This window comes from Pinus tabuliformis, chromosome 5_1 (assembly GCF_031772625.1).
Source record: "Pinus tabuliformis cultivar Carrire ecotype Pingquan chromosome 5_1, CPIR1, whole genome shotgun sequence".
Taxonomy (NCBI): domain Eukaryota; kingdom Viridiplantae; phylum Streptophyta; class Pinopsida; order Pinales; family Pinaceae; genus Pinus; species Pinus tabuliformis.
Window position 1 is genome coordinate 867952116 of NC_142305.1, and position 15016 is coordinate 867967131.

The 15016-nt window shown below is 38.4% G+C and overlaps 1 protein-coding gene across 1 annotated transcript in view; it reads left to right on the forward strand.

Annotated features, from left to right (window-relative positions):
• The window catches only part of LOC149167587 (uncharacterized), a 53364-nt gene extending 50028 nt beyond the window's left edge, over positions 1-3336 (forward strand). Inside the window, exon 3 of the mRNA XM_089433035.1 lies at positions 2703-3336. Within this exon, the coding sequence (XP_089289161.1) occupies positions 2703-2966 (264 nt within the window). The 3' untranslated portion in view covers positions 2967-3336. The remainder of the gene's footprint in view (positions 1-2702) is intronic.
• Positions 3337-15016: the final 11680 nt, after the last annotated feature.

Sequence of the window (15016 nt, forward strand, 5' to 3'; positions counted from 1 at the left end):
AACCTGTATGGCCTGCCACTTGCCCTCTTTTAGTATGGATGCCCTGAATTTTCTCTTGAATATTTTGGCTACTGGATTTTCTCCTTTTGCTGTAAATCTACTCCACTCTCCTTTTGACTGAATATCTGAGAGTGAGTCCTTTATCACTCTCTTGAACACTTAGAGCAAAATACCTTTATCACTCTTGTTCAAAATCTGTCTGTAATCTGCACACTTGGATGAAGGTTCTTCGCCACCCAATCACTAATATCTTGACTATATCACTCTCTTGTGCTTGATGTGTCTTTTCTCTTACCCTAGCCTTCCTTTTATAAGTTTGAGTTATTGACCGAATCCACAGCCCGAATCTCCAAAATGATTGATGGTTGATATTAAAAGTCAACTTCCCTTGAGATCAAAGGTTGAGATTCATCTAATTCACTAAAAATACAAAAAACCTTTGCATTTCATTAAATTAAACTCACTTTTTCTTATAAAAAACAATTACTTCAATTAAAGTAATATGTTAAGGTTAAAGGACCTTTGGATGACTTTCACATGTCTAGACACTTAGACCTATGTAGAATCACATGTCCGATGCTACTATTATCAACATATGCTTGTTTGCAATTGAAATATATACCTGTAATGGTTGCCTGTTAATACGGAAAATGAATTTGTTTATAGCAATTGTGAAAACAATCTTCTGTGTGAGTGAGATATTGCAAGGAGTTGTGGCTTCACTGCTTCAGAAAGATTGGAAATGGAAAAATATCAACTTTGGAGCACTGGACTTGCTGAAAAAATAGAGAATTTGATTTACTGGGAGGTAACTCAACATGTTTTGTACACCAGAAGTGAGGGCCTCTAATTAGAGGAGATGACTTTGCATACTCCTGCAGCCTTATGCAACTAATTATGTAGATAGTGGGAGTTACCATTCTAGTTGTACACACTAATGGATAAAATGTATACTTAAGGGCAAATTGTACTGTAATACAAAACAAGATACCAATCCAAACAAACGTAGAAGACATGATGAACATTTGTCATATCCAAGTCTCGGATTTAGGTGATCATCATGATGCCAGATGAGAGGTATGAAGCCTAAGGGGATTAAACACTTTTCTTTCAGTGTTAAAATCAAACCAAGAACATTCTGCCATACATGTGACAGTTCAAACTCATGTCTAAGCACATTATACATTTGACCTGCATCTGCAGTTCTACATAAGCATTACTCTGGATATTTTAAGTGGTTATGCTACAATGAATGAGATTAGTGGTGACTGGCAGTCACAGAATTAATTTGAGGACAATTATCCCTATGGTCTACTTCTATAATCTACTATACAGTAGTCCTGAAGCCCGCTGCAGTACACTGATTTCTGCTTCTACAAATAAGCAATTGCTCATCGTGATGAGTACCATCTACTTTCTCTAAGACAATTTCTTTGAAGTTTTGCTGTCCTTTTATTATTAGATATCTGGTTTATTATGAAACCCATAGTTGTTATTACTGTATGTGTGGAGACTTTAAGGTTCTATATCAACTTTGACACATAATGGGACCCAAGATGTGTAGCCAACTGCATCACTGGGATGACTCAAAATAGGAAGATCTTCTTCAGCAAAGAGCCTACATTTAATATCTAGCTTTTCACATCCTACTTTCAGCCTACAGGAAATTCCGACAGGAAATGACCTCATGACAAGGGACACCATAATTGAGCAGTTTATTTGCAGACTACAGAGGGACAAAAGTATAACATCTCAATAACTCTTATTACAAGCTTCTTCTTGACCATGGATGTTAGGGGTGGAAACTGATAGCTTAACTGAGCTGCCATGATCACCTGGTCTTATTAGGTCCCCATCTTGTATCCTGATTCTAGACAACTCTTTGAAGTTAAATGTTCCCCTTTCTTTCCTTTCCTTTTCATTTTATGTTAGAGATGCCTGAAGCACTCCATTGTCCTTGGTTTTGTATGTATCAGTTTTACACTCCATTTATCTGTTAGTGGTTGTGAACATCAATAAGCATTTGATTTTAATTTTATCTTATGGTCAAATAGATTGGTTACTCGATGTAATTAATCTCACTTTATGTTTCTCTCTTCAATATAAGAAGTGTTTTCCCAAAAAAATATTGGTTACTAAAATGCGAAAACATATTAGTCCTAAATATATTCATGCATGATTTTAAAGGTTTACTCTGAGTATTATCTTTTAGGTTTATTTAGTAATCATCCAAATCCAGACTTAGACTGGCTGTTTGGACTGTGGCTCGTATTACATATATTTCTGACTGGAATAGAGATGCTCAGTCTGATTTCATGTTTTTTTCACATGCAATGTACTGATAAGTGATGCTGAGGGCAGTATTTTCAGGTTCGTGGTTTCACAAAATTTATTATGAGAAAGAGTCTGAGCCATGGCTGCAAAGTGTGCCCATAAAAGTAGATTCTGAAGTTAAAATTCAATTTAGAAATTTATCAACATTTGCAAGTCGGGATATCATTGTTTGACTTTGTAAACCACGATTTTGAATCAAAAGAAAGGAAAAAACACTATTTTGAAGCAAATGAAAGCATCCTATAGTTCTCCCAATACTCACAAGTTTGCTATATCAAAGGGCTAGTTTTGGCACCTTTTTGTTTCAATCTGCACTAGGTTTTGTATATCTTTATGCATTTAAATCCTACATTCTCCTTGTGCTGCAGCTTGGTAGCAGAAGTCTGTTTCACCAGACAGATCCATCCTTCCTTCTGAAGCTTTCATTAAATCGAGAACATGTGGGAGGAGTGCCATCATTTGGAGGTAAACAAAGCCAGTCCAAAGCACTAAACAGCGAAAGAACTGATAAAAAAGTTATCTATTTGGAAGCAAACTATGCAACTCTGAAGACAATCTCCTCCCAGTTAGAACAGGCTCTGGCTGAGCGCAGGAGCAGCCGCAGCCGCCGAATACTACAGCAATTGCAGTAAAGATCTGGACAATTTTCTCCTTTCTTGTCTCCAGCTGTAGTTGTATTTCGTCCTTTGTGTTGGCCTACATGCCATGCAAAAGGCAAGTTGTTTTTTTCATTAATGCAAATTATCCATGGGGATATCATGCTTTTCCACCCGAAGAGGCCAGATATCCAATTCAGCTTGAAAAAAGAAATTTCGATGCACTGAATTGAACGTGATCTTTACAACCTTGCCGATTATTGTGTACCGACTCTTTCAACATCAGTGCTTCATAACTCTGTCAAATGAGAATTCTTTTTATTTTACCTTGCACTGTCAAAAATCATGAACTTCGGAGCACGATGTTTCTAAAGTCACCATGTAAATGTAACTTATTTTGTGAATATGGTACAATGTCGTCCTAAGTCACTGTGTAAATGCTTATTCTGTGGTTTTGGTACAGATGTAGTCCTCCCATGTCACTGTGTAAATGCTATTCTGTGGATCTGGTAGAGGGGCAGTTCTGTTAAGCATGTTTGATGCATGCATTCTTTTATGTTATCATGGTTTATTCTTAGATGCCTCTTGCAAGTGTGAGACCAAGTGATTGATTGGTATGCTTGTCTTGAGATTTTCAATGATTGAAATGACCTTCCCCAACCTTATTTTGGGTTGATGTATTTATCCATAAGTGATGGAAGATTTCTTTGGATTTCAAATTTTCAAATTGATGCCAATAGGATTGTGTTGATGTATTTATCCATAAGTCATGGAAGATTGTATTTCTTTGGATTTCAAATTTTCAAAATGATGCCAATAGGATTCAATAGTGTGGGAGGTAGCTTATGAAGTCACTCACTAGGGTTTCAATCTCCCCGAGGGCATCTGCTTCTGAAGTCACTATTACTCTCCGAAAGTGGGTAACCTATAGGAGAAATTTTTTCTCTTCATTTGACAGCTAGCCAGTCAGCAGCCTGTTGACAAGCGAGAAAATTGTTAACTGCAATGGGGAGATACCACCCAATCGGGGCCCAATTATACCCTTGTTTGGTGTAGCGGTACTCACTAGTATATAGGCCCAGTTGCCTCTACCTAAACTAATCTACACTAATTACCTAAACTAATCTAAATGACCAAACTAACAAAATTGAAAACTATATAACCTAATGCTAATCTAATCGAATTATCCTAGAGGTCACTGTGATTGCCGATGTTTGGAAATCTTGCTGTAACCAAAAGGGGAGAAGGGATTTGCCCAAATGTAGATTTGTGAAAGAATTGTAGATGTTTAAAATGGTAATCCTTTTGGCTGAAATGTGGTTTCAGCCAACCATTTGATAGTTTTATGCTCTGATGAGTGAGCTGGGGAAGATCTGTGTTTTGTGATTTTTTGACATGTTTATTTGCAGCTCTAATTTAATATGCAATAAACTAGATAATCTATCTCAATAATGAGAGTCAATCTGTAAGTAATAATATAAATATCAGATAGAAGATAATTAATTTAAGAACTCAGAAATAATTTGAAAATCAAATAAATTGTAAAGCACAAATATATATATCTCAATTATAGAACCGAAATAAACACTGATATTCATAACAGGAAACCATTTATTGAGTTTGTGTTTTGGATCAAATAAATGCAGGAATGCATATAGTAATATATGGCAGACACACTTTCATTGCACAAAATGGACTTTGAAAGTTTCCAGGTTTTCAAAATTGATTTAAAAAAAAAACAGTTGATAGAGAATACCAGTCCTATACAATACAATTCATTTGACCCACCCTTTTCCTATAGAAGATAGTTGTATATAATGTATAATAGTTCTATTTTTTTTACAAAAAGATTCTGTTGTCTAATTTCAAAAAAATTGGAAACATAAAAGAAACTGTGCATATCAAATCTGATTAAACATATTTGATGACTTTCCAAAATTAAAGTTCAGTTGTTGGAGTTGTTGCCAAAAACATTTCATTTTCCCATTAATTTGTCCCATCATCTAACAAAATTGAGTTTGTTCCAATGCTTGACGAATCAGACTCCACCATCTGAATTGTTGGGATTTGATTCCTTTTCTCTTCCTATTACAATTGCTCTTGTATCATTTTAAATCCACACTTGTACATTCATCAAACCAAAAGAAAATTAAAAAAACAAATAAAACTAACATGAAAATGAAAGTCAAAACGTTCATTGGTTTCTTTCAGTTTTTAAGACATTTTTCTTATTTATTTGACAATATTATCCTTCTCAAATTGTTCTTCATAATTTTAACTTTCCAATGAGCTATCTAGTGCTTAATTTAGTGCTCTAGAACTCAAGATGTAGCTTTGGGAAGTTGCTGCTCAACAATTCTTGATGAAATTTGTGAGTTGATCCTAGTGGTTGATTTAAAATCCCAAAGTATTGTACCACGTGCATTGTGGAAGGGAGATGTGAAGAGTTTATATTATTTTGTGCTTTCCATGTAGTTTGCATGAGAGTTGTGGAGGACATAGAACATGGAGCCACATATTTGAGATTCGGAAGGAGAAGTTGAAGTTGACCGTCTTGAATATTCGGTTAGGAGATAGAAAATAATAACAAAAAAAGGCCTCATCCTAAATCACATATAGAAGAACAAGTTGAAGTTGTCACCCGGATAGCAAAGAGATGAATAAAATAACATAAAAATATAAATAGAACTTAAAAATAAAAATAAAATAAAAAAAAGCACATCCAGAAGTCAAGGTGAAAACTGGTAGCCATCCTAATGCACCTTCAGATGCTCGAATCCGCATATCATTAGTCCACATCCCTTGACACATCAACACTCATGTCAGCTAAATGAAAAGACACATCATCAACCTACATGATTTGCCACATCAATTTCCATGTCATCGTATTCCTTATGATGAATTACCACATGGATCTAGGGGACAAATCATCTTTTTAGTTAGCATGCCAAGTCAACCTGCGAATTCATCATCCATGTTCACTGCCATGTTACCTGCAATGTCAACATGCCACGCCATCAAAACATTATAATAATGCAACTATTTAGAGGACCATAACTTTTCATCCGAAACTTGAAATGAGGAAAATATATATCACTGGAAAGATCTTGAAGAGTAGAAGATGATGAAAACCTCATAAAGGGAAATTATAAAACATAAAGAATTAACCATAAAAGCAAAAAAAATCAAATGCAAACAAAGCTAGCATTTTCAAAATCTACATGGGGGCCCTTTTGTTTTTTTTTTTCTTTCAAAAATCAAAGGAAGTTGTTGAGGGCTCAACATAACTCTATGATGGCCGACAAATAACATTATGCTAGAGTTCTTCACTTATTACTTTGGTCAGTGTTCTGACCCATCTAACATGCTTTTTGATGGAAGTTGGGTCATATTTCAACATGTGCTCTAACCATTCTAGCAATCATGCACTTTCATTTAATGTTATGGGCATATCAATATGGATCAGAGGGAAAAATGGATGATTGAACGGTCTTGATTGCATCCTCGTTCCCCCACTTCATTTTGGTGGTTATTCTTTGTCTATAGTCTAGTGGGACCTCCTCTAAGGCCTCATGGTCTAGGAAGAACACTATTGGGGAGGCACTAATTGATACAACATGTATAGGGTATTTCCATACTTACCACTTTCCATCTCTCTAGATTATCCATCTCCATTCTTTGGGTTGATCATTATTGGTCATTGGGATTAGCACCCTATATCCACATCCTTGAGTTAGGACTTGGAAATTTGGCCCTAGAGGGTGATGCAACTGAAAGAATAGTAAAAGCATATAAAGTCATAATGGAAAGAAAATGTAAAATGTGAAAAATGGTTGCGACTTGTTTAGTGCATGCGGAAAAAGCCTAGCATGAGTTCTACCCCCCTCATTATCTTGTTAAAATTGTAGCTCGGATAGGTGTCTCTACATAGGCCTTGTGTTCAGGGATGTAGAAGATATCTTGAAAATTTACTTATTTTGGCATTTTTAAATTCTTCTTAAGTCCAAACTTAGGAAAAACATGATAATTAATTTAATTAGTTATTATTGGACTTGTAACTCAAATTTCTCAAGTTTATAACATTAGAAATTAATATTCCATTTGAAAAAATCAAAGAAAGTTTGGCCTTTGATATTTTCTTTGAAGATTTCAAGGAGGAAATAGGGTTATGACAATTATAAATTGTTGGAATGAGTGGGTGAAAGACACATTAGAGATCATATTGAGTGAGAGAGAAGAGGGCTAATTTGAGTGAAAAAAAGGAAGGTAGAGCAGTTGAGAGAAGGGGTTGTTTTGAGAAAGTCATGCCATAGTCTAGCCATACTGAGAAATGAGAGAGAGGTTGAACCCTAGGCCATGTTTGCAAAAAAGAGAGGCTGAGTATTAGGGTCGAGTTTCTTGTGGGAGGAGAGGCTGAACCTAGGGCTAAGATCTATTGAAGAAAAAGGGTTGTACTCTACTGGAGAGAGGCCATACTTTAGGCTATACCATTGCAGAGGAGAGAGGTCGATTTATGTTGTCGTTCTTGGCTGTACATTCTCTGGATCTGCTACTGTAATAATTTCTTAAGTATTTTCTCTAAATCCTAATAAAATCCCCCTTTTTTGGTTTTTCTCGACACTAGAGTTTTCCAAGGTAAAAGCTATGTAAAAGTTTGTGCTTGGATTCTTATTTCTATTGTGCATAATTTGTTAGGAGCTCAACTCTTTTAATTGTGCATAGATTTCAGATTTGAGTTTTCTGGGATTTCACTAAAAATAAAATTATGAGCATAAACATTTATTGGCATGTTAATCATTTTGCTGGGCTTGGAGAAAAATAACATGGTATTAGAGCCAAGCCTTTGAAAGAAATTCAAGTTTGCACATGTTCAAGCTCAAAGGGGCTCATGGTCTTTCTAGGGTTTTTAGCGAATAGTTATTTAAGGGTTTGATTTACCATGGAAACCAGTAGCAGATATGAATAATGGTTAGAAGAAGGCTTAAACTATCTTTAGTCGAAACTCTGGATCACAACTATTCTAAAGGATAACAAGTTGTGGAGCTTTGCTACCTCCATAGTGGTTGTGCTAGTGTTATATCCTGTTTCCATAGATCTCCACGAGGTGAAATAAGTAAGGGCATAAAGGATAATCTTGGATGAGGTGAAAGATCACCTAATTCCCCATCCGTTTGAGAAAAATACTACCAAAGAGATGTGGGATTCATCACCAAATTGTATCGGATCAACAACCAGAACTAAAACATGGTGTTAAAGGATTGTAGAAATTCTCACTGTAGATCACCTGATAATGCAATATACTAAAGCAAAATACTTGATCTACTTCTACAAACAAACTTGCAGAAGCTTAATCGATTTTGAGCAAGATCAAATAGAACACATATAACAGATGAAGAAGAAATCATACACATGAAACACAAAAGAATACTTTAGGGAAAGTCTCAGCTAAAAACTCTGCTATCTGTATTATCATACAAGTGGAAATATTTCCGGATTACACAAAGTTTTAGTTCACAAGCTATCCAACTCTCAGTACAATCCCTCAATGCTGCTCATACACTGAATAGACACAACATATGCCTTCCTTCAGTCCTCCAAGCCTCCTATTTCCTTGCGCAGTTTCTCGCTGCCACCTGTGTGAATTTTCCTCTCACACAACTCACCAAACTCAGAAATAACTGCACAATCCTCAAGGAATGAATTCCTTCTGCATGCAAGAGATATCCTCAAGGGAATATCCCTGCAACTGATAGTACATTGTCCCATCCTCTGATCTCAACTGGGTCTCTGACTGAACTGACATGCATGAGTTATTTATGAGAGAATATTCAGTTATCTGAAGTACACTAGTTACATGCATGCATGCATTAACTCACTGAACTCACAATCAGTGCCACAAACTGTTGGAACTAATCTAAATGGACTTAACTCAGTTAACTGAGCTAACTAATTACAACTCAAAGTACAACTCATTCTGATCTCCTTAATTAAGGGATAACTTTCTTAATCAAAGGGATAACTGTTGCGTGTCTTCACATAGACTTCATGTTTGATTTTCTCCAACTAATTAACTCAAGATAAATTAATTAATTATTTTTCAAACAACTGCTAAGATCAAATTCGAATTTTAATTCTCAATTTTAGTTCAGGGACTAACTAATATTGGAATGTATTCCGAAATGCTATTTATAGCAATGCTATTTTTAGCATTTCTATATTTACCATTTCTTGTTGCTATTTTCAACACTCCCTCTCTATAAGAAAGGGATTATCTGTCACTCCAATCCTGTCTCTGTGGAACTCAAATTTGCATTTTGACAATGCCTTAGTCAAAATATCTGCATCCTGCTCCTCGGTCGAAACACACTGCAACAACATGATCCTCTTCACCACACAGTGTCAAAGATGATGATACCAAATATCGATGTGCTTGGACCTGTCATGAAATTATGGATTCTCAGAGAGTTTGATACAACTCTGATTATCGCAATAGATCACAGTTGGATCCATCCTCTGATCAAACAATCCAACTAGAATTTTCTGCATCCAAATGGCTTCACATGTTGCTTGACTGGCAGCCATGTATTCAACCTCTGCTGAGCTAAGTGCAAATGACCTCTATTTCCTGCTGTACCAAGAAACTACAGCTGAACCAAGGTTGAAAATTCCTCCTGAAGTGCTTTTTCGATTTGATGGACTCCTTGCCCAATCTGCATTTGTGAAGCCCTGAAGCTTCACTCCCTCTGTCCCTCTGTACCATAATCCATACTGAGTTGTGCCTCTGATGTATCTTAACACATGCTTCACTGCCTTCCAAAACAGCTTGGTAGGTTGAACCATAGCTTGACTCAGTTGGTTCACCGCAAAGCACAAATCTGGTCGTGTGTTCAATAAATACATCAATGAACCCACACGCTGCCGATAAACAGTAGCAGCTACTGCCTCACCTGAAGTAGCATCCTCCTTCCTCCAGTTACCTGCTAGAGGAGTCTGCATGGGCTTGCACTTCTCCATGTGAAATCTCCTGAGTATCTCATTGGCATACTTTCCTTGAGACACAAACACTTCCCCATCCTTCTGCCACACTTCCATGCCTACAAAGTAGTGCATAAGACCCATGTCTTTCATCTCGAACTCTCTTGCAAGGTCCTCCTTGCAAGACTTGATCAACTGATAATCACCTATCAATATCAGATCATCAACATAAAGAACAATGATCAATGGCTTACCTTCTACCGTGAGGTGGTAAAGGTTTGCATCCGCTTCACTCTTAGTGAAGCCCAACTCGGTGAAATAGTTGTCGATCCTGGTGTACCAAGCATGAGGTGCTTGCTTTAGCCCGTACAAAGCTCTCTTGAGTCAGCACACATGTGACTCATGATCAAAGGTCTCAAATCCTTCCAGGTGCTCTATGTACACCTCTTCCTCAATCTTTCCATTGAAGAACGCAGTCTTCACATCCATCTGATGGATTTTCCAACCCATCTGCATTGATAGTGCCAACATCGATCTGATAGATGAGTACCTTGCTACAGGAGAAAAAGTCTCATCATAGTCGATCCCCTCGACCTGCGAGAAACCACGGGCAACAAACCTCGCCTTATGTTTCTCAACACTACCATCAGCTACTTGCTTTACCTTGTAAAGCCATCGGAAACTCACCACTGACTTGTTCTCCGGTCTTGGAACAACGTCCCAAACACTGTTCCAAACTATGGAGTCATACTCCTCCACCATAGCATCAACCCAAACTGGTCACTGCACTGCTTCCTCGAAGGAAGATGGTTCGGTCTCTATACATTCCCCAACTAGGGCCATGTAACCAATGTACCACTTAGGTGACCTCCTTTGTCTGTGTTGAAAAGATGGTTGTCCCACATTCTCTCTCGCATCCATCACCAATCTGTCAGCTTCCCTTGAGTGTTTCTGCCCATCTCTGGAAGACTCTACATGAGTGGATGTCTCCACTCCTAGATCCTCTGCATGCGGCTGCTCTGCATCAGTCTGAGGCTCCTCCTCCTTAGGAACCAAAAGTTCCTCCTTTGTATGCAACTTGAGCTCCCTCTCAAGGGAAACTCACATGGCCTTCTGCTCATTGAACTTCAGATCTCTGCTTACCACTGTCCTCTGACTAGTAGGCAAGAACACTCGATAATTGTGGGGTGTATCAGTGTACCGCACAAGTATCCCCAATTCAGCTGTTGGCTGTATATTCTTCCGGGCATCTTTGGTCACATGGAAAAATACCGATGAGCCAAAGATCCTGAAGTGACTCACATTTGGTCTCTTCCCGGAGAAAGCCTCCTCTGGTGTCTTCATCCCCAGTATACAATGCGGGCTTCTATTATGCAAGTATACTGCTGTATTGCATGCCTCAGCCCACAAATGAAGTGGTAGGCCTTGGTCATGCAACATTGCTTGAGCTGCTCCCATAATCGTTCTGTTCTTCCATTCGGCCACCCCATTTTGCTGTGGGTTATGGGGTGCCGTCAACTCCTGTTTAATTCCTTCTGCTACACAGAAGTCCTTAAACTATTGAGAGACATACTCTCCACCATTGTTGCTTCACAAGGCCCTTATTTTCTTTCTAGATTCTTTTTCAACCAAGGCTTTGAACTCACAAAACCTTGAGAAGGTTTGATCCTTCTTCTGCATGAAGTAGATCCAACATCTACGAGAAAAATCATCAATGAAAATACATAGTACCTTTGTTTAGCGGTGGAGGTTGTCGAGAATGGTCCACACACATCTGCATGAACTCGCTCCAGGATTTCTCCAGCTTGACTATCTTGATCCTGAAAGGAAGATTTTGCATACTTACCCAAGGTAAAACCTTTGCATGTATACACTTGCTCCAGTTTACCCTTGGGAACTCTGGTAGAAATCTGTTGCATGATCTTCAAGGCCCCATGGTGCAAGTGGCCCAATCTTCTATGCCATAGCTCACCAATATCTTGGCTTTGCACCAACTCTACTTTGGAACTCAATGCAGCAAAATCATCTACCTCCAGCGTGTAGAGATTCTTAACTCGAATCCCAATCCTTTTGGTCTTTCCAGTGCCAATGTGTCTCAAGAATGCCTTTCCTTTACTAAAGACTACATCATAGCCTTTGTCTTCCAACATTGAGACGGACACCAGGTTCTTCTTCAGTCCAGGCACATACTTTACATCATTTAGGGTGAGAGGAGCTCCATGCTCCCTCTGAAACACAACCGTGCCTTCCCCTGAAACACGGTACTTTCCATCATCGCCCATCTCTATGCGCATCTGGAGGTCCTTCTCCTCCAAGGTACTGAATAAACTCTTGTCGCCGATCATGTGGAATGGGGCTCCACTGTCCAAGTACCAAACACAACCCACCATCGATGAAACCATGCATGCGATGAGGGTGAAATCCAATTCAAACTGTGAGGCTAGTGCCTCACCATCTGATCCTTTCAAGGATCCCTTCTTGGATTTCTTCTGTGGACAATTCGTAGCATAATGGCCCACTTCATGACAGTGAAAGCATCACACTTTCGATTTGTAAATCTTCTTCCCACCATGGGAAGAACTCGATTTGGAATGGGAAGCCTTCCCCTTCCCTTTCCTTGCCTTACTCGCTAAGGCTAGATTTTCTTCATCATCATGCTTTGATGAAGATCCATCTCTGGTGCTTCTCCTGATATCCTCCTGCATCAGATCCGACCATAGTTGTTCTCAATCTGGCAGTTCCTTTCTTCCATTTATTGAGTCTTGGTAGCTATCCCAGCTCTTAGGAAGACCGAGGAGAGCAAGACTCACCATGTCATCACCGGCTGTCGTGATTCCTACACTTCCAAGCTCATCCTTGCAGGTGGTGAGCTTGTTTAGATATGTAGAGATCGTGTCACCTTTTTCACACTTGATTTTCCGAAGCTTGTCTTTTAGAGCCAGCTTCCTCTGATTGCTGCTGTTCTGATATAGATCCTTCAATGTTTTCCACATTGAAAACGGTGTCTCCTTCCCATGGAGACTTGAGACAATGTGGTCTCGAACTCCCTCCAGAAGAATCCTCCTCGCTCTAGCCACACATTTCTTCCATTCCACCAATTCTTGGGCATTAGAAACTACTGGCTTGGGGACTTCTTGATCAATGAAGTCCTTCAAACCGTTGTCCTCTAATACCGCTTCCATGTGATCCTTCCAGGCTATATAATTCGAGTTTCCATCCAGGGCATACTCGAGTCTCAAACGGTTGAACGCCATTGGTGAAATTTGAGATGTGATAAGAATTCGATTTCTATAATTAGGAACTTCAAACTTCAAACTTCTCCCTTCCTTGTATACAGTTCTCTGCTTTTATCACCTTTGCTCTGATACCATGTAGAAATTCTCACTCTAGATCACCTGATAATGCAATATACTAAAGCAAAATACTTGATCTACTTCTACAAACAAACTTGCGGAAGCTTAATAGATTTTGAGCAAGATCAAATAGAACACATATAACAGATGAAGAAGAAATCATACACATGAAACACATAAGAATACTCTAGGGAAAGCCTCAGCTAAAAACCCCGCTATCTGTATTATCATACAAGTGGAAATATCTCCGGATTACACAAAGCTTTAGCTCACAAGCTATCCAGCTCTCAGTACAATCCCTCAATGCTACTCATACACTGAATAGACACAACATATGCCTTCCTTCAGTCCTCCAAGCCTCTTATTTCCTTGCGCAGTTTCTCCTAGGTCCTTTGGCTGCCACTTGTGTGAATTTTCCTCTCACACAACTCACCGAACTCAGAAATAACTGCGCAATCCTCAAGGAATGAATTCCTTCTACATGCAAGAGATATCCTCAAGGGAATATTCTTGCAACTGATAGTACACTATCCCATCCTCTGATCTCAACTGGGTCTTTGACTGAACTGACATGCATGAGTTATTTATGAGAGGATATTCAGTTATCTGAAGTACACTAGTTACATGCATGCATGCATTAACTAACTGAACTCACAATCAGTTCCACAAACTATTGGAACTAATCTAACTGGACTTAACTCATTTAATTGAGCTAACTAATTACAACTCAAAGTACAACTCATTCTGATCTCCTTAATTAAGGGATAACTTCCTCAATCAAAGGGATAACTGTTGCATCTCTTCACATAGACTTCATGTTTTATTTTCTCCAACTAATTAACTCAAGATGAATTAATTAATTATTTTTCAAACAACTTCTAAGATCAAATTCGAATTTTAATTCTCAATTTTAGTTCAGGGACTAACTAAAATTGGAATGTATCCCGAAATTCTATTTATAGCAATGTTATTTTTAGCATTTCTATATTTAGCATTTCTTGTTGCTATTTTCAACAAGGATAAGCTCTATGGAACTAGGATGTCCAAGGGAAAGAATGTGGCTTCCTACATTACCAAGTTCACGCATGTGTGAGATGAGATGGTATATGCAGGGGAGACAATCCATGAATTTGAACTGGTACGTATAGCCTTGAATGACTTTACAAAGTAGTGGGATATATCTGTAAAATGCATCGTGGGACGAGAGCATCTTCCCACTTGGGAAAGGATGTGGGATGATTTCACATAGGAGGAGATTCGAGAATGGTCTCAATGTGGAGACTAAAAGAACAAGGGTGATGAGGAAGAGAACTTGGCCCTAACCTCTAAGGGCAAGGGAAAGGCCAAGAAAGGCTCCATTGAAGGAGCTACCTCGAAGGGAAATAAAAGGAAGTTCAATGTTAATAAAGTGAAATGCTCTACTTCCACCATCTAGGGCATTTTTCTAGCAAGTTCCCGAACAAGAAAAAGGGAAAACAAAAGAAACAAGTTGACATTACAATTGAGATGGACGAGTTTGTAATTGGATTTGATGATGAGTTTTCACTCATCACATGTCTCTCTAGTTCAGTGGGCTCCAACATGTGGTACATTGATAGTGGCACTTCATGTCACATGACTGGAGTGTGAGACTACTTTACTAATCTAAAGGAGCACAATTTGGACTTCCACATTGAGCTTGGTGACAATGCCAAGTACAGGTTAGTAGGGAGTGGAATTGTTAAGTTTTAGAGGGTGTTTGGGAAGCCTCTATTGGTG